General features: G+C 40.8%; 1 protein-coding gene across 1 annotated transcript; it reads right to left on the reverse strand.

Moving 5' to 3' along the window:
- Positions 1-1,245: 1,245 nt before the first annotated feature.
- On the reverse strand, positions 1,246-25,462 carry GlcAT-I (Glucuronyltransferase I). The gene is made up of 8 exons (XM_080282953.1): positions 25,423-25,462; positions 22,008-22,197; positions 20,931-21,031; positions 20,180-20,310; positions 17,517-17,676; positions 14,766-14,915; positions 7,022-7,330; positions 1,246-2,615 (listed from the first exon to the last, which is right to left on the reverse strand). Exons 2-8 carry the CDS (start codon positions 22,102-22,104, stop codon positions 2,517-2,519), a joined length of 1,047 nt encoding a protein of 348 aa, XP_080139079.1. The 5' UTR covers positions 22,105-22,197; positions 25,423-25,462; the 3' UTR covers positions 1,246-2,516.
- Between the last annotated feature and the right edge of the window lie 695 nt (positions 25,463-26,157).

Here is a 26,157-nt window from a genome sequence, read left to right on the forward strand (position 1 = left end):
TAGATACCCATTAACCCTTACACATGCTCCAATACCATCATAAAAACTCTTGACGGCACCTAGCAGCTTACCATCTACACCATACATGTGCAAAACCTTCCACAATCCTTCTTTGTCTACTTTGTCGTATGCTGTTCCCAGATCCATGAATGCCATAAATACCTTATAGTTCTTCTCACAAGCCTTCTCCACTATCTGTCTAACTGCAAATGTTTGATCCACACATCCTCTGCCACTCCTAAAGCCACCTTGTTCATCACTCATTAGGACTTCTGATATCTCTCTTACTTTCTCTATAATAATCCTTCCATATACCTTCCTTACCACACTAAATAAACTTATACCATAGTAATTCTTGCACTCACTTTCCTCACCTTAATTTTTGTATAGGGGTACAATCACAGCCTTTTTCCACTCTGCTGGCACAGTTTCACTCATCCATGCCTTCTTACATATCTCCGACAAGCACTTCATTCCGCTCTCTCCACTACACTTAATCATCTCTGCATAAACCTCATCAACCCCAGCTGCTTCACAGCGCTCTTCACTTGTGTGAGTGTCACGTTTCCTGGCACTGCATTCCTCTGCACAACCCCAAAACCAAGCATGTTTACAGTGGCTCTGCTCTCTCTATTCCCATTCATCAGGCTTTCAAACTGTTCTTTCCATCTGGTCCTTACTTCATCCCCAGGGATGATAATTTACCAATTACATCCTTCACATATTCACATTTCTTTCCGCTTTCACTTCTACCTATCCGCACCTCTTTCCAGAATAACTTCCTATTTTCAAAGTAGTTTTCGTTAAGTTTTCTTCCTAGATCATCATTTATCTCGTTTTTCCTCTTCATTAGCTGATACATAATTATAAAAATTTTTAGGGCAACATTTACCGTACTTGACCCATAATGTGCACAAATAAGAAAAGCATAAAAAATTCTATTTTAAAATTCTGGCACCTGGTGGTTTGGTGGGTAATTGCTGTGTTCCAATCGGATTGAGCTGATGAAGGTTTATATCCAATGAGTCGTTGGGGTTTACTGCTCACATAATGCCACTCAGGGATGAGTGAGGCTGGTCACTCTCATCTTAAATGTCAGGACCAACTTGCCTAACCCCGGGCTCCTACGCTTTTCATGGGGCAATGTAGGATTGGATGAGGGATAGATGGATAAAGTAAGCCATTCAGAGCCATGTCCCCTACTGAGGTACATCACTGTTTATGGGTTACAGTATTTGACTGATTTGCTTATTAAGAAAACTCAAGAGCCTCTATTAATACAGTTGTTGTAGTTCTTGTTCAACCCTAGTCTGCCTGGCTAAGCAAACAATCATATGCAGACAAGCAAATGCCCTTGCTCCGGTGCAGTGAACTTATGTTACTTTGCAACTGACAGTGTCCTGTGACAGTGAGGCATGGGGAAAAATATCGAAATTTGGCTCCTGGATGATGATGACTTTGTGTCGTTCCATGCAGTTAGCGGAGACACCATCACAGGCTCCACAATATCCCATTATCTGGTTATCTGTTACCACCCAGCATTGTAATTGGTTTCCTGGGTTACAGGAAGTCATTAGGATTGTCAATTAGTGCAGAGCCACCTCCAGTGGAAAGAAGTGTAATGAAGAGTGACCGGATGATAGGGGATCTAATAATACAGTAAAATGTATTGTTATGATACAAAATACCTGTCTCATATTGTAATGTGGGCTCTGAAAGTGATTCAGTGTTACAACTGGTCCAGTGATAAAAGAACAATTACATCGTGAAAAATCAACTGAATCTGCTTTACAGTACTTCAGTAAATTCTGAAACAATTTGACAGAGTCTTATAATAACCTTCCAGTCTTATATCATACTTTACTGTACCTCAGTACTGCATCCTTCAGTATAATAGCATCTTACCTTTCTTTTCTTTTCTTTTTTTTTACCATCACCAGATAGGCCTAACCTTTTTCAGATAAGGGATGACCTCTCAAACTAAATTATAAACAGTTTTTGTTAATTCAATCACTATGATGATGTCTTCTTATTGCATTCTTGCTGTCAGCTTTTTTATTTATTTATTTATTTTTTTTAATGTGTCCAACTCTGGGCATAGGCTCCACAGCCTGCTCCCAAGGCCCAGTAGTCCTCCTACATACCATACACAACTACATGTCATCACTTTGGCACTAACACCCACCATCCATACTGAATACGTGCTAGGACTGTCGCATACAGGACTCGTGTATTGGTATTAGTGGGGGTATTTTTACGACATGTCGGCAGGGTTGCTGGTAGATCAGCAAAGTCTGATTTTATGAATTTCAAATCCTTAAACTGTTCCCTACACCAGTGGGGATTTGAACCTGGGTCTGGTAGGATTGCACGACACTTCTCTACCGACTGAGTCACCGCCTGATTGTACTAAGCTTGAGATGTCTTGCAGAGAAGCAGTTAAATCACGGCATCACACTTAAAATATTCCCCATAGCAGCTGGGCAACAAGCTTCATATTTCACAGCAGTCTAACCTCACACTTCTATGCCCTGGTCAGTGGGACTCCCTGCTCTTCTCAACCTTAACTCATCTTTCATGTTGGGCTGCTCCGTTCGTGTATGCCACACCAAAACCTGGAAAAATGTGGAAACTTATATAAAAAATTACATTAGTACTTGTGCTTTATGGCTGTAAATTTATATGAAAACACATGCTGTACATGAGCAGAGATTGCTCTACCTACCCTGCAGGGTGGTTCTCACAAAAGGACTTCCAGGCACTTTTGTCTCTGTAAAGTACTGACATAACTGCTCTTTACATGGCAAGCATGTTAATCTATCGGATACATTTATGTGAAGCTACAGAATGTGGTGAATGTTTTTGGTGTACCCGACAGAGCCAGGATTCCAGGAGCTTCAATGACGAATGAATGGAAGCGTGGCCCATTGGATTGGGCAAATTTGGGCTGTCTGGACACTGCTACTCCTCACCTTGCACTAGGGTGGGAAAGGAGGTCTGGATGATGATGATGATGATGATGATGATGATGATGATGATGCATGTTAATCTATCTCAGTGATGCCTTGCTTTCTGCTATGAACTACCTAACAGGAAGTAACAATGAAAAAAAAAAAAAAAAAAAAAAAAAAAAAAAAAAAAACACACCACACATCTTTTCTCTATCTCTCTTCCACTTTTACCAAATGTTTCACAAATACATTTACAGTGTAGAAGAAGATGAAAGTATCTCCCTTGCAATATCACAGAATACCAAAATACTGCACTTTCAAACAGTCTCTTTTTTTTTTTGGCTTACATGTACACACATCCAAAAAAATATTGTTACACCTTTTGCGTGATACAAGCTGACACCAAGAATGAACTGTTTGATAACAGCCTTCCTCCAACCCTTTCGAGACAGCTGGATTGTTCAGTATGAAACTCATCAGGCCTCCCTGGAACAATACTTTTTTGACTGTGTGTACATTTTTTTTTTTTAATGCGAGGAAGAAGGAACCAAAGGCTGCAGGCCCGCAATTATTGTTCCTTCCAAGAGAAAAACAAAATACAAAAGAGAGCCAAATTCAAGATCCGATCATTTCGAGATGCCTGGACACTGCATTTGAAAGACTGGAGATCATAGGAAGCAGGAAATACAGACAGAGGAAGACAATTCCAGAGTTGACGTGTTGCAGAAATGAAGGACTGGGAGTAATGGTTAACTTTTGCATTAGAGACTTGGACAGAAAAGGGATGAGAGTTTGCTGCTTGACGGGTGCTACGCGCCCATCGTAGAGGTGGAGGAATGCATTCAGACGGTTCAGAGGAGCAATGACCATTGAAGTAGCGACAGAAAAGAGATAAAGATGCAACAATGCAGCAAAGAGACAGAGGCTGGAGGAAGTCAGTAAGAGGAGGAGAGTTAATGAGACGAAAAGCCTTTGACTTCACACTGTTGAGAAGAGCTGTATGTGGGGAACCTCCCCACACATGAGAGTTGTACTCCACACAGGGGCGGATAAAACTCGTTTATAGAATCAACAATTGTGCAGGGGTAAAGAAGGAATGGAGCCGGCTTAGCACACCTAATCTCTTGGAAGCAGATTTTACAAGAGATGTAATATGATCTTTCCAAGATAAGTCCCAAGTAAATCAAACCCCAAGCATGTTCAAGGATGATGCAGGATTCAGCTGAATATTATTAAACGTAAGTCGGTATACCTGTGGAAGATTTTGTCGGGTTGATAGGTGTAAAAACTGAGGCTTTGATGCATTAAAAACAACCAGATTATTTTTACCCCAGTCAGAGATACGAGCCAAGTCAGACATTAGGTGTGCCATAGCCTCATCCCTTGTTTGTTGAAGTAACTGCTGAGATGGATGTTGTGGGAATCGAATGGAAAGGTGAAGGGTGGAGTCATAAGCGTATGAGTGGATAGGGTTAGCTGTACAGCTTAGATGGTCACTGATGAATAAAAGGGAGAGAGTTGGTGATAGGACAGAGCCCTGAGGAACACCACTGTTGATAGACTGAGAAGAAGAACGATGGCCGTCTATAACAGCGGCTATAGAATGACCAGAAAGGAAGCTAGAGATGAAGGCACAGATAGAAGGATAGAAACTGTTACAGGGCAGTTTGGAAATTAAAGATTTATGCCAGACTCGATCGAAAGTCTTTGAGATGTCAAGTGCAATGGCGAAGTTTTCGCCAAAGTCCCGAAAGGAGGATGACCACGAGTCTGAAAGGTAGGTGAGAAGATCGCCAGTGGAACGTCCCTGACGGAACCCATACTGACGATCAGAAAGAAGGTTGTGATAGGAAAGATGCTTTAAAATTTTTCTATTAAGAACTGACTCGAAAACTTTTGAGATACAGGATGTTAAAGCAATTGCACGATAGTTAGAAGGTTGGGAATGGTCACCCTTCTTTGGGACTGGCTGAATGAGAGCAAACTTCCAGCAGGAAGGAGAGGTACAAGTTGATAGACAAAGGCAAAAGAGTTTGCCTAGGCAGGGTGTAAGCACAGAAGCACAGTTCTTGAGAACAGGAGGGACTCCATCAGGCCCATATGCCTCTTTAGTATTGAGGCCTCTGATGACATAAAATACATCAGCTGAAGAGATTTTAATGTCAGCCATGAGGAAGTCAGAGGGGGGAAGTGATGGAGGAATAGCACCGGAATTGTCTAAGGTGGAACTGGAGGAGAAAGCCTGAGCGAAGAGATCTGCTTTATCAGTAGATGAAATAGTTACAGAGCCATTAGTGTAGAAAAGAGGAGGGAAGGATGATGAGGTGAAGTTGTTAGAAAGGTTTTTGGCAAGGTGCCAGAAGGAGCGGGAAGAATTCGAGTTGGAGAGTTGAGAGCATTTAGTATGGATGAAATCATTTTTAGCAGGGCGAAGAACAGACTTAGCACGATATCGGGTAGAAACGTGTAGAAGATGTGATTCAGGGGTGAGTTGGCTCCAGTACCTTTTATAGGCCCTCTCCTTGTTGTAGACAGCATTAGAACAAGTATGATTAAACCATGGCTTTCTTGCATTAGTCAAAGGAAATGAGAAAGGAATGTATGCTTCCATGCCCGATAGAATAACCTCCGTAATGTGCAAGGCACACTCAGATGGCTCCTGGCCATGGAAGCAATAATCATTCCAGGGAAAATCAAAGAAGTACTGCCTGAGGGCCCCCCAATCCGCAGCTCCAAAGTGCCACAGATGACATTTCTTTGGAGGGTCCACAGGCCGTACCGGAGCGATAGGACAGGTTAAGGTGGTAAGGTTGTGATCGGAGGAGCCCAACGGAGAGAAAAGATTAACAGTGAAAGCAGAAGGATTAGTTATAAGGAAAAGGTCATGTATGTTGGAGCTCTCTCCAAGGTGGTCAGGGCTACGGGTAGGGTGCTGTACAAGCTGCTCTAGGTCATTAAGGATAGAAAAGGTGTAGGCTTGTTCACCAGGTGGATCAGTGAAAGGAGAGCAGAGCCAAAGGTGGTGGTGAACACCGAAATCTCCTAGAATGGAGATTTCAGAGAAAGGAGAAATGGATAGAATGTGTTCCATTGGAGAGGTAAGATAGTCAAAGAATTTTTGATAGTCAGTAGAATTAGAAGATAAGTAAACAGCGCAGATATATTTAGTCAGAGAATGACAGGAAAGACGAAGCCAGAGTGTAGAGAATTCAGAAGAATCGAGTTCAGGAACACGAGAGCAAGATAAGTCATTGCGTATATATACACAACAGCCACCTTTGGCTTTGAAATGAGTATAGAGAAAGTAGGAGAACACAGAAAAGTCTGCTGTCAGATGCCTCAGACAGATGAGTCTCTGTTAGAAAAAGAAGGTGAGGTTTAGAGAAAGAGTGGTGCTAAACAGAGCGAAAGTTAGAGGAAAGGCCACGAATGTTGCAGAAATGAAGAAGAAGAGTCAGACACTGGTTCCAAGCAGCTTGAGTCATCACCGGGAGAGGGGCAGAAGGTGGGGGGCATTTATGGTCCCTCCCCGCTGAGGACTCTGAGGCCACGTGTTGCACTGCCATGATTTTTTTTTAATTTTGGAAAAGGAAGTGTAGTGTGTACTGTGCATGTAGTTTGGTGTTGATAGTTAGAGAAACTTGTATTGGAAAGCATGCTGGCCTCCTCTCTGTGTTACTGAGACACTGAAAAAGTTCAGCAAAGGGGGATGGTCGGGATCTAGTCCCGAGGGCTGATGAAACGGGAGCTCCAGCTCTCCCTGTCATCAGCTTTCATCCACCTTGGGAGTACTGCCCTGCTCGACTGGTGCTACAGTCTACTCTTGCCATCTCTGTGTACAGTAAGTCCTCATTATGTCACTTTTTTATGTCCTTCTGCACATTTAAATCCAAATTAAGTTATAAAGAAAGGTTAAAGTTCCACAGCAAACTGTAACGACAACTTACCCATCCCCCAATTTACAATACCAGATGCATGAAGAATGATGCAATATTTTGGAACAAGCTTCACTACCAACATAATATCCCTGTAAAGCAATCAATACGGGATTCAAGAAAGTGACGACTGACCTTTGTGCATAACTCTGCCTTGGGTTCTAACTGATCAATGGTTACAAGTTGCTTTAGGAAGTCCGACTCAAGATACCCAATTTGAGATGAAAGAGAGAACTCTACTTCAGGTTTCTTCAGCAACAATGCCAAGTTCACAGCAAAACCAGCCATGTCCGTTGCAAAAGGACGGCTGGGCTTCCAACCAGCCAGCCATCCTGTAACTTGTGGATCAGCATTAGGCGCAGGCAAGGTGACCAGAGGCCGTTCAACCATCACACCCCCTACCAGCCCTACTGGCCACACCGACACTGTCTTTGTCCCTCGCATCTGTCACATGAGATAAGAAAATATTATTAATATTACTGTATAAATGCTTAGGTGGCTGCCTAACACCACATACACTTTATTAAGATACTTGGACAACAGACGATCTTCATTAGTGAGGAATACTGTACAGTATGTCTAAGATATCCCAACTTTTGCACATATTTTAATACTGTCTGTTCCTGGTTCTTTTAAATGAGGGATACAAGCAGATCAGCAACACAGGAATCAATGAAATGTTATGTGGCAATCTTTTCTTTGCTGTACTGTAACCTCCACATTACAAAACAGCATTAATGGACATACTGTATTTAGCTGAGAAATACTGTATATCAATCACCAGAACAGAATAGATGCATCCTCAGTTGCCATGAAATTATCAAAATGATGCTACAGAATTTCTGAATACTATAATTTGTAAGATAAGTCCAAGAATTTTGAAAGCTTTAACGAACTGTGAATGGACGTAAACACCTAATTCACTGGACATTATGCTGACAGCGTCTATTTTATGTTTTCCTCATTATATTTCTCAAGCTTTTGAAGTGATGGGATTCTGTTTGAAGCAGTGATAATAATAATCATCATAATGATAATAATCCATCCATCCACCCATCATCCAATCCTATGTCACCCCGTGAGGAGAGTAGGAACCCAGGGCTAGGCAAGTTGGTCCTGACATTTACGATTTAAGTGACCAGCCTCACTCATCCCTGAGTGGCATTACGTGAGCAATAAACCCCAACCATCACCCCTTGGATGATGATAATAATAATAATAATACTGTAATAATAATACCACCACCACCGCCACCATCATCATCATCAAAAAAAAAAAAAAAATAATAATAATAATAAAAACTAATAATCCATCCATCCATCATCCAATCCTACATTGCCCCATGAGAAGCGTTGGAGCCCGGGGCTAGGAAGTTGGTCCCAACATTTAAGATGAGAGTGAGCAGCCTCACTCATCCCTGAGTGGCATTACATGAGCAATCAACCCCAATCACCCCTTGGATATAAACCTTCACCGGCTTAATCCAAGTGGAGCGCCGTAATTACCCACTAAACCACCAGGCCCCATAATTTGGTTATATGGTTACCATCCAGCATAGTAACAGGTTTCCTAGTGTACAGGAAACAATTGGCTTGTCACTGAGTGCTGAGTCACCCACAGGCGAAAGGAAGAGGAAAGAATGAAGGAAAGAAAGAGGGAAGAGGGAGTGTAAAGTTACCCATAGGCAGAAGGACGAGGAAAGAATGAAGGAAAGACAGAAGAGGATGGAAGGAAAGAAGGATGGAGAAGAGGAGAGGGCAGACACCTGAGAGCGGCACAACATCGAATGAGTGGATGGTGAGCGCCCCCACCTACCACATTATTATTATTAATATAATAATAATAATAATCCATCCACCCATCATCCAGTCCTACGTTGCCCCATGAGAAGCGTAGGAGCCCGGGGCTAAGCAGATTGGTCCTGACATTTAAGATGAGAGTGACCAGCCTCACTCATCCCTGAGAGGCATTACATTGGCAATAATCCTCAACCATCCCTTGGGTATAAACCTTCACCAGCTCAGTTCGATTGGAACACCTTAATTACCCAGTAAACCACCAGGTGCCATAATAATGATAATGATAATAATAATAATAATAACAAGTGGGGGTGCCCGTCATCCATCCACTCAGTGGAGGGATACCTTATGGCCTCTACACTGAGTGACAAGCCAAATGGTCTCCTGTACCATGGAAACCATTTAGTATGCTGGGTGGTAACCATATAACTGGGGTTTTTGGCAGGGTTAAGTGTCCCCCAGATTCCCCTATCTAAAATCACTTAGCCTAATCATGGCAGACATTTCGGAGAGCCTCGGAGGGCCCAATACCTGCCCAGGGCCCCAGCCAAATGGGCAGATTCACATGGCCATGTGGAATGTGAGAGGTGTGCATGAGGAAAGCAAGAGGGTGGAAGTGGTGAATGTGTTCAAGAGTGCAAGATATGCTGTGATGGAACTGTGCGAAACAAGATGAAAGGGTGTGAAGCGGAGGAGGAGGGTGTGAAATGTGTAAGATTGGGGATGAATGGGGAAGGAAGATGCAAGGAAGGAGTTGCTTTGTTGATGAATGAGGTGTGGCGGAGTGGAATGAGAGATTACAAATGTGCCAGCTCAAGATGTATGTATGTCAAGTTCAAGTTTGAGAACGTGAAAGTGGCAAGGACTGTAGTGTATGCACCGGGTAGGGACAGGAGAAAGAAAGGTTTCAGAATGAGCTACAGTAGATGAAGCAGTGGGAGAAGTGCCCAGGAGCTATGAAGTGACTGTAATGGGTGATATGAATGGAAGAGTAGGCACTGGTCCTGAGGATGACATAATGGGTTGTAATGGCTTACCATGAAAAAATGAGAATAGGAAGCAACTGAAATTATGTGTCAGGAAAGGAGGTTGTGCATTTGTAACTCGTATTTCAAAGACAAAGATGCACATAAATATACATGGTATAAAGGGAACGGGGATTGTGATGAAAGGAGCCAGATTGATTATGTGCTTGTAGATAGGTTGATGCTGGGAATGGTTGATGATACAAGGGCCATGACAGGATGTGGAGGTCTGTCAGATCATATGACTGCGGTATGCAAGATCAAGGTGAGACGAGAGAGGTGGACTAGGAAAGAGAGAGGAGCAGTAAGGGAGACAGACTAAAAGCTGAGAAGCTGAGAATCAAAGAAATGGCAGATGAATACAGGACCAAAGTAGGGGAGGAGTTGGAATCAGTGAATTGGAATAAAATGGATCTGGACAGTCTGTGGAAAGCATATAGGGACTGGTTAGTTAGGAATGCTAAAGCTGTGTGAGGTGTGGGAAGAGTAACAACAAAGAAGAAAAGTTTGGCATGGTGGGATGAAAAGGTTAAGAGAGCAGTGGAGGAAAAGAGGAAGAAGTGGCTAGAGTGGTTACAGAATTGGGGTTTAATTGAAAGAAGAACTGAATATACTGAGAGCAAGAAGCATGTAAAGAGACTAGTGAAGAGGAAAAAGGAGGAGGTAAATGTTGATCTAGGAAGAAAAATGAATGAAAACTACTCTGATAATTGGAAGTTATTCTGGAAAGAGGTGCAGAAATGTAGAAGTGACAGTGGAAAGAAATGCAAAAGTGTGAAGAATGTAAGTGGCATTTTATTAACCCATGGGGATGAAGTAAGGACCAGATGAAAAGAATATTTTGAATGCCTAATGAATGGGAATAGAGAAAATACAGCGGCTGTAAACATGATTGGTTATTGGGGTGTGCAGAAAAGGAATGCAAAGCCAGGAAATGTGGCACTCGCACAGATGAAGCATGAAGCAGATGAAAAATGGGAAAGCAGCTGGGGTTGACAAGGTATATACAGAGATGATTAAGTGTGGTGAAGAGAGTAGAATGATGTGCTTGTTGGAGATATGTATGAAGGCATGGATGAGTGAAATTGTGCCCGCAGATCTCTTAACTCATACCATCCATCAATCTATTGATCTCTTTGGAGAAACTCATGCAGTAGCTCTTGATATCTCTAAAGCTTTCGACAGAGTATGGCACCGTTCCCTGCTGTCCAAACTCCCTTGCTATGGATTAACGTCTTTTGTTCCTTTGATTTCTTCTTATCTTAGTGACAGGAAAATAAGAGTAAAAGTAGATGATGTATATTCGAATTTCCACTCAATTAACGCTGGCGTGCCGCAGGGCTCAGTTCTGGCGCCAACCCTATTTCTGGTTCATATTAATGATCTCTTATCTGTCACTCACAATTCCATTCACTCATATGCAGATGACTCAACACTACATAGTTCATTCACACTCAGACATCCATTTACAAAGTCTAATATCTCTACCTCTCAACTCAGTACAGCCATCTCCATAAATCAAGATCTATCTACAATCAGTGAATGGGGGACAAAACAACCTTGTCTCTTTTAATGCTAGTAAAACTAAATATATACAGTTTACTAATAGACAGATATTGCCAGATTCGTACATTACCTTCAATGCTACTAATATTCCCATCTCCAAAAGTATTGAAATTCTTGGTGTCTCACTTAACAGTGCCCTCAGCTGGACCTCTCATGTCAGATCACTTGCTAAAACCGCCTCAAAGAAACTTGGATTATTGTACAGAGTCCGTAACTTCTTCGCCGATGAGCAGTTAGCTATAATTTATAAGAGTCATGTGCGCTCTCAGCTTGAATATTGCTCACCCTTGTGGAATGGTTGTGGTGAGGTTGCATTAAGACAACTAGACAAAATTCAGAATAAAGCTGTTAGAATCATTAACAACCCTGTCATTACATATAAACTACCTCCCCTGCAAGTAAGAAGGAATGTTGCCTCCCTTGCATTATTTTACAGATATTTTTTTGGCAAATGCTCAGACGAAGTTGCGTCCATGGTGCCACCTCTCTATGCCTTCCCTCATGCTACACGGCCATCTGGTAGCGCTCATGACTGGAATGTCACTCAACCATATTGCAGAACTTCTGCCTATCAGAATTCTTTCATTCCCCGAACTGTATCTCTCTGGAACTCGCTTCCCCAGAGTTGTTTTCCTCCAAATTTCAACCCACAACTGTTCAAGTCTAACTGTTACAGATATTTTATGAACAGAGGACACCAGTAATCTGGTGTATGGATTATTATTTTTTTTACCCATTTGTTTTTCCTTCCTCCGTTCTGTTATTAAAAAAAAAAAAAAAAAAAAAAAAAAAAAAAAAAAAAAAGGCTGTGACTGTACCCCTGTACAAAAATAAAGGTGAGTAAAGTGAGTGCAAGAATCATCGTGGCATAAATCTATTGAGTGTTGTAGGGAAGGTATATTTAGAATTATTATAGAAAAAGTAAGAGAGATATCAGAAATCCTAGTGAATGATGAACAGGGTGGCTTTAAGAGTGGTAGAGGATGAGTGGATCAAATATCTGCAGTGAGACAAATAAAGAAGAAGGCTTGTGAGAAGGACTTTAAGGTGTTTATGGCATTTACAGATCTGGAAAAAGCATATGACAAAGTAGAGAGAGAAGGATTCTGGAAGGTTTTGCGCATGTACAGTGTAGATTGTAAGCTGCTAGGTGCTGCCAAGAGTTTTTATGATGGAAGTGAGGCATGTGAAGAGGTAAATGGGGATCTAAGTGAATGGTTCATAATAAATGTGGGCTAGGAACAAGGTTGTATGAAGTCCCCATGGTTGTCCAATATATATATGGATGGGGTGATAAAAGAAGTAAAAACAAGTAATGGAGAGTGGGATGGCACTGGTAATGAATGGTGATGGATGGAATATCTCAAATCTGCTGCATGCTGATGATGCAGTGCTGCTTGCAAATACTAGACAAGAGCTTGGTAGACTGGCGCAGAGTTTTTGCTGACGTCTGTGAGTGTCGTGCCATGAGAGTAATTGGAGAAAAGATTAAAGTGATGGTAATCGAGAGAAAAGGTGACTCCCAGTGTGATGTTACAGTGAATGGAGAGAGACTGGAAATGGTGGGAGTTCAAATAACTGGGTCCAGTGATAGAAAAGAGAGGAAAATGTGCAAAAGAAGTGGAAAGTAGAGTGACACAAGGAGGGAAAGTAGCTGGTGCTATGAAGGCTTTGATAAGAAACAGAGGCTTACATGAAGTGCCAACTTTAACATATGGATGTGAGACTATGGTGTGGGCATGAAAATGAAGAGTCAAGAGTGACACCAGTGGAGATGGGACTGCTGAGGAATGTGTATGGAGTACAGAGAGTGGATCTGATATGAAATAATGTGATTCATGAATGATACGCAGTGAGGAAGTCTGAGGACATCAGAATCGAAGAGTGTGAACTGAGATGGTATGGTCATGTGGAGAGAATGGATAACAATAAAGTGGTGAAAAAGGTATATCTGAGCGAAGCTGAAGGAGGGAGGAGGCGAGGTAGGCCAAGGAAAAGGTGGAGGGATATTGTGGATGAGTGTGTGAGGAAGACAGGTATGGAAGTCAGCGAGTCTAGGGGACTGATAAGAGATTGAGTTGGCTAGATGAATATTGTGAGAAGAAATGCATGATCAGGGATTTGGCACCTCCTTTTAATGTGACACATGATCAGGGATTTGGCACCTCCTTTTAATGTGACAGAGTTTCTACTGACTCTATTGGATACATTTTAATGTGGTGAAAGTTTCTGGCATACCAGATAGAACCAGGATTCCAGGGGTTTGAATGATGAATAAATGGAATCATGGCCCATTGGAGTTGGCAAACTTAGGCTGTCTGGACACTACTACTCCTCATCCTGCCCTAGGGTGAGAAAGAAGGTCTGGATGATGATGATGATGATAATAACAATAAAGTGGAAGGAAAACAGGAGATATGGTTCAGAAGGATGCAATGAGTTCTGACAAGAGAACTAGGAATACAAACAAGGAAAAAAAAGGATTACTATACTGGTTTGGAATGTTAAACAATGTGGTTCTGCGAGGTGGCAACTACTGGTGCAGGAACTGCTTGGTGGATTACAAAAGCTAAAAGAGCAGAGAGGAAAAAAAAACGGAAATTCTCATGAAAGAATAGAGAAATATATGAAATTCTTTCCTCACCCTTTTGCCTACAGGTGACTTTACACTCCCTCTTCTGTCTTTCTTTCCTTCATTCTTTCCTCTTTCTTCTGCCTGTGGTTGACTCTACAGTGAGTGACGACCCAAATGGTTTCCTGTACACCAGGAAACCATTTACTACCCTGGGTGGTAATCATATAACCGAATATTGGCACCTGGTGGTTTAGTGGGTAATTACGGCGCTCCAATCAGATTGAGCCAGTGAAGGTTTATATCCAAGGGGTGGTTGGGGTTTATAGCTCACATAATGCCACTCAGGGATGTGTGAGGCTGGTCACTCTCATCTTAAATGTCAGGACCCATTTGCCTAGCCCTGGGCTCCTACGCCCCTCATGGGGCAACATAGGATTGGATGATGATGATGATGATTAAAGATGAGAAATAATAAAAAAGTATGGTAAATGAGTGAGAAAAAACATGAAAGTAATATATAGTACTCCAAAAATAAGAAACTATTTTGGAAAGATGAGCAAAACTACAGGAATAAGTGTGGCTAGACGAGGAGTATTGCAACCTTTGCCTCATGGAGTCGGTGGTGGTGTCTGTTTTCCCTCTGCTTGGGCATTAGTTGGCCAAAGTATTTCTATGAAAATTCTTGACGTGAACAAGGTCAATCTCTTCATAAATCTACTGCACCACAAACATCCCATCCAAAAAAGCTAAAGTCTGGGATTTGTTGTTAACTTTTTATTATGCTCCATATTGCTGCAGTCTAACTTAATTTAACTGAAAATCCTATTACATACTAAAACATGCACAGTACTCCACTGTAAATGGCAACTAATACCTTTTTTTACTGTACATCCTCTGCAATAACCTTAGCCTACCTCCTTGAAGAGTTCTGTGGAGTAAGTGTTGTCATCATCTGCAAAGTACACCACTCCCCTTGGATCTTCTTCCCTAATGAATTTACTTCGCAGCCACCTGATCCCAGCATTCCTCTGTAACACTCCACGAGGTTTGCTCCAATTTGGATCCTGAGGGAAATTGAAGGTCAAATATAATAATGTATTACATATTACGCAAAATGACATGAAAAGTTGGTCATCATCATTTTGAAGGCTTTGATGTTGAGGTATCTGGAAGTGGTGACATGGGGGACTCAACAGTGGTGGCAGGAAGCAGTGAGGGGGCAGGTGGTAACTAACCACGGCTCCCAGCCTCAGAACTCATCTTCAAGCTTCATCAAGCAGTTCAGCATTTGTGTCAATGTTAGTCGTCTTTAGTATCAAAGTTCTGAAATTTATGTCTGATTAACTGTATGTAATTTACAGTAAGGGATTGTGTCACTAATGGGTAGCTAAGGGGGAATGAGGCGGCTGACCCCATAACCACAAACTGGAAAAAAGATGCCACTGATTGCCAAATAGCTTAATGTAAAATGCAAAAGTGTGGTCAACTTGAATTACCCTTTATTATACAATTGTGTTTCCTTACTGAAAACAGGATATTTACTGATTTATCTACATATAATACTGGCAAAAAAAATGCCTTATTTATCAAAATGTAATAGAAATGGAAAGCTGTCATTTGCGTCACAGTTTAGAGACAGTCTGCAAGTGATTATTTATATGTTGCCTGAGTATTGATCACTGTTATGTTTTTCAGTGTTGGAAGTTCATCTGTAAGGAAAAATGGTAAATGGGTTTAACGAAAAGTGTATCTTACATAAAAAATGAAGGGAATATGGTGCTTAAACAATCAAAGATTGTATGAACCCACTGAGCTCTATATGGAGGGGTTTTCTCATGGGTAGCACCGCATAGTTTGTGTGCCAGCCACCAGGGTCCTACGGCTGATGATGTTTGTACACCGAGAGTGACTCGCATCAAGATAACTTTGGGGTGAATCATGGATGAATGTGCTTTAGCAGATGTGGAAAAATGGACTGTAGCAGAACTGAGACGTTTCCTCAAAGTAAGAGGAATACCATGCTTTAACAAATTTGGGACGCTGATCTCGGCCCCATGAGTTTTCGGTCATACAATTATTATTATTATTAAGTGCATAATGGATAGAATCATGTCAGGATTTGCCAAATGAAAGATTATGATCTTTGGAGACTGTATGATAAGTTTTTCCAACAAATGAGATTCATAACACTTGGTAAAAAAGTGCTGAATGCAAACACACACAATAAGCTTTTGGGGCATTTATTAAACTCTGTGAAGAACTTTTCAGCATAAATCTCAGTTAGAGCATCAGTAAAATATCTAAGATGAATATAATACTGATACACTATAATGCTTTATGCAGGTGTAATAATCCTTGTAGGATTTTTTTTTAAAGGAAGGTACACCAGCTCTGAGCGAGTAGTAACTACATTATATTTATTGATCTGGCAAACACTGGCAACTCTCAGGAGTTTGTGGGGGCTCCTTTTACCACTTATTACATGTAAAGTATACACACGTTTCGCAAGTTTTAGTTTCGCAATGTAGTTGTGGTACCAATTAGGCGCGAAACTAGTGAGTGCAATGTACTGTCATTTGCAAAGGATACTGTATTGTTAAGTGAAGATGAAAGGGAACTGCAAGGCCTAATGGATGAGTCTGGAGGAGTGTGTAAGAAACGAGATCTAAAGATGAATGTAACGAGGGGTAAAGTTATGGTCTTCAAGAGAAATGAGGTCACTAATTGCACAGTGATGTTGGATAAGGAAATGGAAAATGTAAGTGCATTTAAGTACTTAGGTAGTGTGATAAGTAAGGATGGAAGTTTGGAGGGTGAAGTGCTTGAAAGGGTCCAACATGGAAGAAAGGTTGCTAGTTCTTTGAAAGCAGTGATAAGAAACAGGGAAGTGAGCATGAAAGCAAAAAAGTCGCTGCATGACAGCACTGAGACACCAACTCTAATGTATGGAAGTGAAGCTTGGACCTTGTTGGAAGAACACAAGTCAAGAGTGAAAGCAGTGGAAATGAGTTATTTGAGAGGAACTTGTGGAGTTACATGGGGAGACAGACTGACAAATGAGGTTGTGAAGGAGCACTGTGGTGTGGATGTGGATGTGATAGAAAGTATTAGGAGAAATACACTGAGGTGGTTTGGCCATGTGGAAAGGATGAACAGTAGGAGACTAACCAGGAGAGTGTATGAGAGTGAGGTGAAGGGGGAAGGGAGAGGGAGGGGGATGCCCAGGATGAGATGGAGGGATGGAGTGGAGAGGTACCGTATATGAGAGAGACGGGGTGGTGAGCTGGGAGCAGGGCAGAGAAATGGTGGGGGAAGAGACAAAATAGAGGCAATTTGTTTGTGGACACCCCTTACGGGAGTAAGGCATCGGCAATAGATAGACAGATAGATAGTTTCCCAGCTAAAACAGTGCCCAAGATATAGCAGGTACTGTACAGTATATACAATTATACAAACATAAAGGAGGAGAAGAAAGAATGTAGTATATCTATATCTGGAGAAAGTACTATATCATACTTTATACCACTGAAGGGAGCACTTATGATCATCTCAAACCCACATAAAGAACATAATACAGTAAGATCTATGAATAGCATAAGGAATGCAGTGCGATAGAAAATAATAATATATATATATATATATATATATATATATATGTCACTTGCATTGCTTTTGAGTTTCCATTCTGATGGAGTTGGGTGATGCAGATGAGTGTAGGAAAGACCTGAAGTTTCCAAGAAGTCAGACACCAGATGGGACTTCTTTGGTGCATCTTCAACCAGAATCCAGTGCAGTGCAGGAACATGCAGGAATACAGACTTTAACCTGCAAAAGGAATGACTGCATCAGCAATGAAGCAAACAGTGATGCAAAAGCTTTTAATAATTTAGGATAATAGTTTAATTATTCAGGATGAAAGTCCTACTGCAAATTGCTCCCTTCAAGAAAAACAAAAACAAGATTAAAGAGAGCCAAATCCAAGACCCATTCATTTTGAGATGCCTGGATGCACTTTGTTTGAGAGACTGGAGATCATAGGCAGTAGGAAAAACAGACAGAGGGAGACAGTCCCAGAGCTGACTTGTTGCATACATGAAGGAATGGGAGTAGAAGTTAACTCTTGCATTAGACAGCTGGACAGAAAAGGGATGAAAGTCTGTTGCTAGAATGATGCCAAGTGCCCATAGTAGTGGAGATGGGTTGCAAGCAGACAGTTCAGAGACGCAGTGACCACTGAAGTAGAGACAGAAAAGAGATAAAGATGCAACAATGTGGCAAAGAGAAAGAGGTTGAAGGGAGCTGGTAAGAGGAGGAGTGTTAATGAGACGAAAAGCCTTTGACTCCACCCTACTGAGAAGAGTTGTGTGTGGGGAGCCTTCCCTCACATGCGAGTTGTACTCTACACAAAAGTGCATAAAACCCGTGTGTAAGTCAACAACTGTGCAAGGGTAAAGAAGATACAGAGTTGGCTTAGCACATCCAATCTCTTGGAAGCATATTTTACAAGGGAGGTAATATGTTCTTTCCAAGATAAATCCAGAGAGAATGAAACCCCAAATATGTTTAAAGATGATACAGGATTGAGCTGGATATTGTTGAAAATTAGAGGGTGCTCCTGTGGAAGAGTTTGTTGGGTTGATAGATGAAAGAACTGAGTTTTTGATGCATTAAAAAAAACAAGGTTATTTTTACCCTGATGAGAGATATGTGCCAAGTCAGACATTAGGTGTGCCACAGCCTCTTCCCTTGCTTGTTGAAGCAAGTGCTGAGATGGACACTGCAGGAAGCGAATGGAAAGGTGAAGGATGGAGTCATCAGCGTATGAATGGATGGGGTTAGATGTACAGCTTCGGTCACTGATGAATAAAAGGAAGAGAGTTGGTGATAGGACAGTGCACTGAGGAACAACACTACTGATTGCTCTAGGAGAAGAACAATGACTGTCTACAACAGCAGCTATAGAATGACCAGAAAAATGCTAAAGATGAAGGCACAGACAGAAGGATAGAAACCGTAAGAGGGAAGTTTGGAAATTAAAGATTTATGCCAAAATTAAAGATTTATGCCAGACTCGATCGAAACCCTTAGAGATGTCAAGGTCAATGGCAAAGCTTTCTCCAAAGTCCCAAAAGGAGGATGACCATGAGTCTGAAAGGTAGGTGAGAAGATCACCAGTGGAGCATCCCTGGTGGAACCCATACTGACCATCAGAAAGAAGGTTGTAATAGGAAAGATGCTTTAAAATTTTTTTTGTTAAGAACAGACTCAAAAACTTGTGAACTGCAGGATGTTAAAGCAATTGGGCGATAGTATGAGGGCTGGGAATGGCCACCCTACTTTGGGACTGGCTGAATGGGACCAAATTTCCAGCGAGAAGGAATGGTGCAAGCTGATAGACAAAGACAAAAGAGTTTACCAAGGCAAGGTGTAAGCACGGAAGCACAGTTCTTGAGGACAACAAAAGGGACCCAATCAGATCCACATGCCTTGTCAGTATTAAGGCCAGTGATGTCAGAAAATACTTCAACTGGAGAAATTTTAATGTTAACCATGAGGAAGTCAGAGGGGGGAAGAGATGGACAGACAGCACTGGAATCATCTAAGGCGGACTTGGAGAAGCCTGAGCAAAGAGTACTGCTTTATCAGCAGAAGAAACAGCTACAGAGCCATCAGAGTACAAAAGAAGAGAGAAGGATGATGAGGAAAAATTGTTAGAAAGGTTTATGGAAGGCTGCCAGAAGGAGCAGGAAGAATTTGAGTTGGAAAGTTCAGAGCATTTAGTAAGGATGAAATTATTTTTAGCAGTGCGAAGAACAGACAGCACGATTTCAGGCAGAAACATAAAAAAGATGAGATCCAGGGGTGGGTTGGCTCTGATACCTTTTGTAGGCTCTCTTGTTGTGGACAGCATTAGAACAAGCATGATTAAACCAAGTTTTTTTGCATTAGTCAAAGGAAGTGAGAAAGGAATGTATGCTTCCATGCCCGAGTGACTAACCACCATAATATGCATGGCACACTCAGATGGCTCCTGGCCATGGAAGCAAAAACCATTCCAGGGAAAATCAAAGAAGTACCGCCTGAGGGTCTCCCAATGAGCAGCTCCAAAGTGCCACAAGCGACATTTCTTTGGAGGGTCCACAGGCTGTCTGGAGCAATAGGACAGGTTAAGGTGATAAGGTTGTGATCTGAGGAGCCCAGCGGTGAGGAAAGATTTACAGTGTATGCAGGAGGATTAGTTGTAAGGAAGAGGTCAAGCATACCATGAGAAAGTAAAGCCTTATAGAATACAAAAATAGACATCATGAACAGTTCAGCACAACTGTACCTAGTTAATTCAGCTTTCTGGTGGGGCCGGTTGTGTGTAGGGGTGATGACATATATGACTGGCAACAAGACATCAGAATACTCAGTCTCTGGTATTGAATACTTTTTGAGGACTGACTTCAGCAACTTCACCTGTGAGTAAAATCTTAATGTAAAAACTTTTTTTTATAATAAAACAATTATCAGTTTCTGACATGAACACAGCAATAATAAAGCTTGACATTATTTATAAAATGAATTAAAATAATGCAGAATGCATATTCACTGTCATAAATGTAAATGCTTTGCATATGGTACCATACCTCTGTAGTCTCATGACAATTGGTTTCAACACTAACTGTGTATCAAAGCTAATGTTTGTTATGACAACTGTATTAGAGGTTTATTAGTGTACTCACATACTAAAAACACTGCAATACAGTATTTACGTGATCAGAAGGGTTACTTCAATTCCCAAAGTATACTGTACAGTAATTCCTCGCTATGTATCAACTTCTTTACATTTTTTTCTGCAGTTATGACCAAAGAATGTTACAGAAAAACAGCCAATTACAATTCCTTCCCTACCCTTAAATCTGACAAGCTAGTTTCTCCCACTTTATAACAGTAATTACTGTATATGGAAATAGATGCAATATTCTGAAAAAACATTCCTAACTTATAATGAGGATTGGTGGTACAAAAAGCAAATTTATTATCAGCCTTAAATTTGAAGCTTACCACCATACTACTAACATATCTCATGAACTCACTTGTCTTTGCAATGCAAAAACTTCCTTCAGTGTCTTCCTTGAAGTTTCCATCTTCGCATAGGTAGAAACAGAATCACCCACACTAAGCTGGTTAAACATCCCTGTCGGTAATGAAGCAACTTGTGCTGTAACAATGTTAAACAATGTACACTACATCAGTATTGTAATATATACTGTGTGTATGTATATATATATATATATATATATATATATATATATATATATATATATATATATATATATATATATATATATACAGTAATATATATATATATATATATATATATATATATATATATATATATATATATATATATATATATATATATATATATATATATATATACTGTATATATATATACTGTATACATATGTATATATATATATATATATATATATATATATATATATATATATATATATATATATATACTGTATACATATGTAATATATATATATATATATATATATATATATATATATATATATATAAAAAAATATATATATATATAAATAATGTATATATATATACAGTAAAACCTCCATATAGCTTACTTCAATTTACCGGAATTCAGTTTTATCAGACTCAAGGAGCCTACCGATCTAAATTGTTACATATCAGGAAAAGTCTGATAAAGCCAGAAGCGGTCAAGACTGCCTGATCTCAGTCCAAGTTGGGCAAGGAGATGGTGGAGGATGAGGATGTTTGGGCAGGTTGTCGTGACCTTGATGATGGGTGTTGGATGGACATTGGGTGGTTGTCATGACCTTGATGATGGGCATTGGGTTGTTGTGACCTTGATGATGGGCATTGGGTTGTTGTCATGACCTTAATTATGGGCATTGGATGGGCATTGGGTTGTTATCATGACCTTGATGATGGGCATTGGATGGGCACTGGGTTGTTGTCATGTTGTGCAGGTTTATATCCAAAGACTGGTAGGGGTACTGCCACTCAGGGATGAGTGAGGCTGGTCACTCTCATATTAAGTTACCAAACTGTCTTGCCCAAGGCTCCTACACTCCTCATGGGGAAACACTGAATTAGATAATGAATGAATGACAATGATCCTTAACCTTGATAATAGCCATATATTAAAAGGATTCCAATGACAACATATGGCCACCATCTTCTGGCTCGTCTTTTTATGAAGTGGGGATTTAGGTAGACCATGGTTCAACCCAGGAGAGCTCCACGTGGCTGCAGTCACAGTACTGTCTTTTATGATGCCATCTTGCTGCAAATCTTCACTGTTTCATTACATTCCTGGAGAAAAGAATAAAAATTACAGAACAGATACACAGCACTAAAGAGCTAATGAGAATTCAATATATACCTGTCTGAGTAGCTATGCTAAAGCAAATACCCTAAGTTAATACAAATACGGTACTACTATACCTGTAGTTATATCATAAACACAGAAAATTTGATTTTCAACCAAATTAAGCACAAAACAAAGACAACACTCACTGGAGCGCATCTCTCCGACAAAGGCAACATAATTTCCAAACAGCTTTTCAAAAAGGGTTAGGTTTTCTCATCAATGACTAGGGTTTCGCAGAAAGTGTTTTCCAGATCCAGAATCTGTAATACAATCCAGATCAGTCCCAAAAGCTAATCGACTGTTTCCTGGGACATGGGCTATCACCCATCAAATTTGGTCCAAATCTCTTTTGGTTTTTGAGTAATCCTGCTAACAGACAAATGAATGAACAAACAAACGAGGGTGAAAACATAAAGTACTCTCCTTGTCGGGGAGAATAAAACAAAATACAGTATTCCAACAACAAAACATTTAGTGCATATACTGCAATACCAACAGCTCTCCAAGTTTAAAGAAACAAAACCTTTAAATATCGAAATGGGTGTATAAAAATGTACCGTATGATTTATGCATTTCAGTTAATGCCATCCAAATTATTTGGCCACATGTCAGATCTTCTGGAAATCTGGTGTTCCAGTCAATGATTACTACAGTGTCTTGAAGTAGATAGGATATAATTTTATATCATGCAACTTTCTTTCAATATAATATTGTCCACCCATGACAAGCACACAGAGATATGGTATGCCTGTTTGAAGATTTGTTTTACAAAGTATTAAGTCATCCCCAAATCTATCCTTCTCTACCTCATCCAAGCCTGCATGTGGAGGATGCTCGAACATAAATGCAACCATTTTCCCACCACACAAAATTTTCACTGCTATTATCCTGTCACTTACTCTCATATCATTCATGACATATTCCACCCATTTCTCCCCAACAAACACACCCACATTACCATATCCATCTGTCTGACCCTGCCAAAACAACTTATAATAACAATCCCTCCCAGCAATCTTTCTGGTTGATCCACCTCTATAGCAGACTACTTGCACACATCCCACATCCACCCACCTCCTACTCAACGTCTCAACCACTTTCCTCGCTCTACCCCTCAAACTTCCCACATCCCACAACGCCACTCTGATCCCCCTTGGTGATTTGGTATCCTTCGGCTTGCTTTTAATTTCATTCTTTAACTTGGTCATAATCAGTAAAAATAATAAAGGGAAGAGACATGTCACAGGCCTCACCCACTGCACAATCTCAGATCCAGGCAATGGATCTGGGACTCCTAGCCCACCAGCCTTGACTAGTGGCTGTGGTAGTGGCCCTGGGGCACCCTGCCAGGACAGCTACAGGAACATCCTCCAAGCACGCCTTGGCACTGTAATTGCCCCATCAATATACTGTACACCCACTGTAGGGCAGCCTTCTGGGGCACTACTTCCAGGTTCAGGTCCCTCTCTATTGGGTGGAAGAGGCATCCTGGGAAACACTTTAAATTTTTACAAGTTGCCAATACACCCCCCCAGGTTGTGCAGCATATTTTTCTGGTAGCTTCTGATGAGATTTGTGTGATTTTGACCTTCATTTTTGTTGGACATACTTCATTTTGCCTCTTTTCCAATCATGAACACTGACTGGATTAGGAGGTGAAATGAAGCATTTTCGACAGTAAAAGAAGGCAAAAATCACTCAAATCACACCAAAAACCACCAGAAAAATATACTGCACAACTGGTTAACCTAACCAAGCAGACCTATTCTAACCTAACTGGCAAAAGGAAGGCAAAAATCACTCAGATCACATCAAAAACCACCAGAAAACTCTTTATATTGCATAACCGGTTAACCTAACCAAACAGACCTGACCTAACCTAACCTAACCTGCTGCAGCAGAATTCTTACCTTAGAGGTACACTGGTCCAGGTTGTGCAGTATATTTTTCCAGCAGGTTTTGACGAGATTTGAGTGATTTTGATCTTCATTTTTGTCGGAAATGCTTAATTTGTCCTCTTTTCCAGTCATTAACTTTGACTGGATGAGGAGCTGAAATGAAGCATTTTCGACAGAAAACGAGGGCAAAAATCACTCAAATCGCATCAAAAACCACCAACTGGAAACGCTTAATAAAGCGTCAATAATCAGTACCACAGCTGGTGCATAGATCACATCCTACTATGTCAGAAGCCATAGCTAGAAAGACTTTAATTTTCTACCCAGAACGAATCAAACAGCACGGTTCAGATTGATTGGTAGAATACCATCATGTGACCAAAAGTACGCCTCTGAGTGGCTGAAACAGACCTAGAAGACGCATGCGCACAGACAGAAGGAGAAACATAGCTACATACGAACGCATGCATTTTTTTATACGGACTGGCAGAGTCAAGATCCAAGGTATGGCATTCTGGGACATTTTTATTAAGTTTAATATCTCTGTATATATTGATTTGCGAATGGGGTTATGGGGGCTTTATTAGCATTCTTAGGTATTATACTATGTGTTTATGGTGGAAATACCCGTGAACTGCATATTGGCAACTTGTAAAATAATACTGTACTGGAACCACAATGCCCTGCGTCCTCTAGCACAGGTTCGAGCCCCATCTCACCCCAGCCCCACGAACTATGCTGGCGAAGCCCTCGTCACGCCTCCCCTCAAAAGGTAGGCCACTAGGTAGCGGGGGCAAAGTTTTCTGACCACATGCCCTTGATGGTATCAACCCCCGTGACGTAAAGATGTACAATGCGTGATATGCAAAGCACATGTGGTGTAGTGTATGAGACAGTTAGAGGATGTGTTTGGAAGAGTAGGCTTGTCTGCTCTCTCTGTTAGTGTCACACTGAAAAGGACAGCAAAGGGGGATAATTAGGTAGCTAATGAAACAGGAGCTCCTGCTCTCCCTATCACCAGCATTCCTATTCCCCTCGGGAGTACCACCCTGATCGGTCTGTGCTACAGCCAAGGTTTTGTAATGAAAAGTGCAGTTAATTACATGTAAGTTTATGACAAACTATCAAAACCCCTCATTATCCAATGTCAACTGGTGACTGCTCCCTCTAACAACTTTTATCCCTATTAACTGTAAGCTGCAATAACCACTGACATCAAATAAATGTAGACACAACAGGATAATACTGATTAAGCAAGCCTCCACTCACCAAAAACTGAGGGTACAAGTATGATCGCTGAAAGTCCAGCGTGTTTATGTTTTGCACTTCGTCCGCATTTATCAAAGTGGAAAATACTGTTTCCAGATTTCCATCACATTAATGAACTATATTTGCACACTGTACTATACACTCTTACTTTAAAGTGCAGGCAATTTAAATTTGCAATATCAAGTTGGGAGCTTGTTGAATTAGCATTGTACATGTATATTATATAATACAGCAAAGCCGCAGCCTATTCAAACGTTTGGAGAAGTTCGATATGCCATCGAACCCTTGTAGTGGCATTGGCTTCTACTTCAAGTTATTGATAATATTTAAGTAAAAGTTTCATGACATTTGTTCACCAGTGTTTCAAATGGTACTTTTATCAATCAAATTATCAATAAATATTTCCTAACAATTTTTGTAATATTTGTTCACTTGATCCTATGAACTGAAATATTGTTGTAAAAGGTCAAGAGTGCTAATACAACAAAAGAAAGTGGTGGATCTTGCTACACAGATTCTTCAGTGACGTCACAAATGGAGTTTCCCCCGAGCTAAGCCTTGTATTGGACTATATAGCCCCGCTAGGGTTACAGGAGAGAGCTACCCCTCCCGGCACGGGAGGTCTATCAGCTATGAAGTTAAAAAAAGGGATGCCAAGCTATTATGTTGTCCTCTGTATATAGTGGATCAAACCACCTCAGTTCCTTAGCTTTATCAACCTCCATATCTTGTTTT

This window comes from Coenobita brevimanus, chromosome 95 (assembly GCF_032717465.1).
Source record: "Coenobita brevimanus isolate Jiangsu-jjx chromosome 95, ASM3271746v2, whole genome shotgun sequence".
NCBI classification, from domain to species: Eukaryota; Metazoa; Arthropoda; class Malacostraca; order Decapoda; family Coenobitidae; genus Coenobita; species Coenobita brevimanus.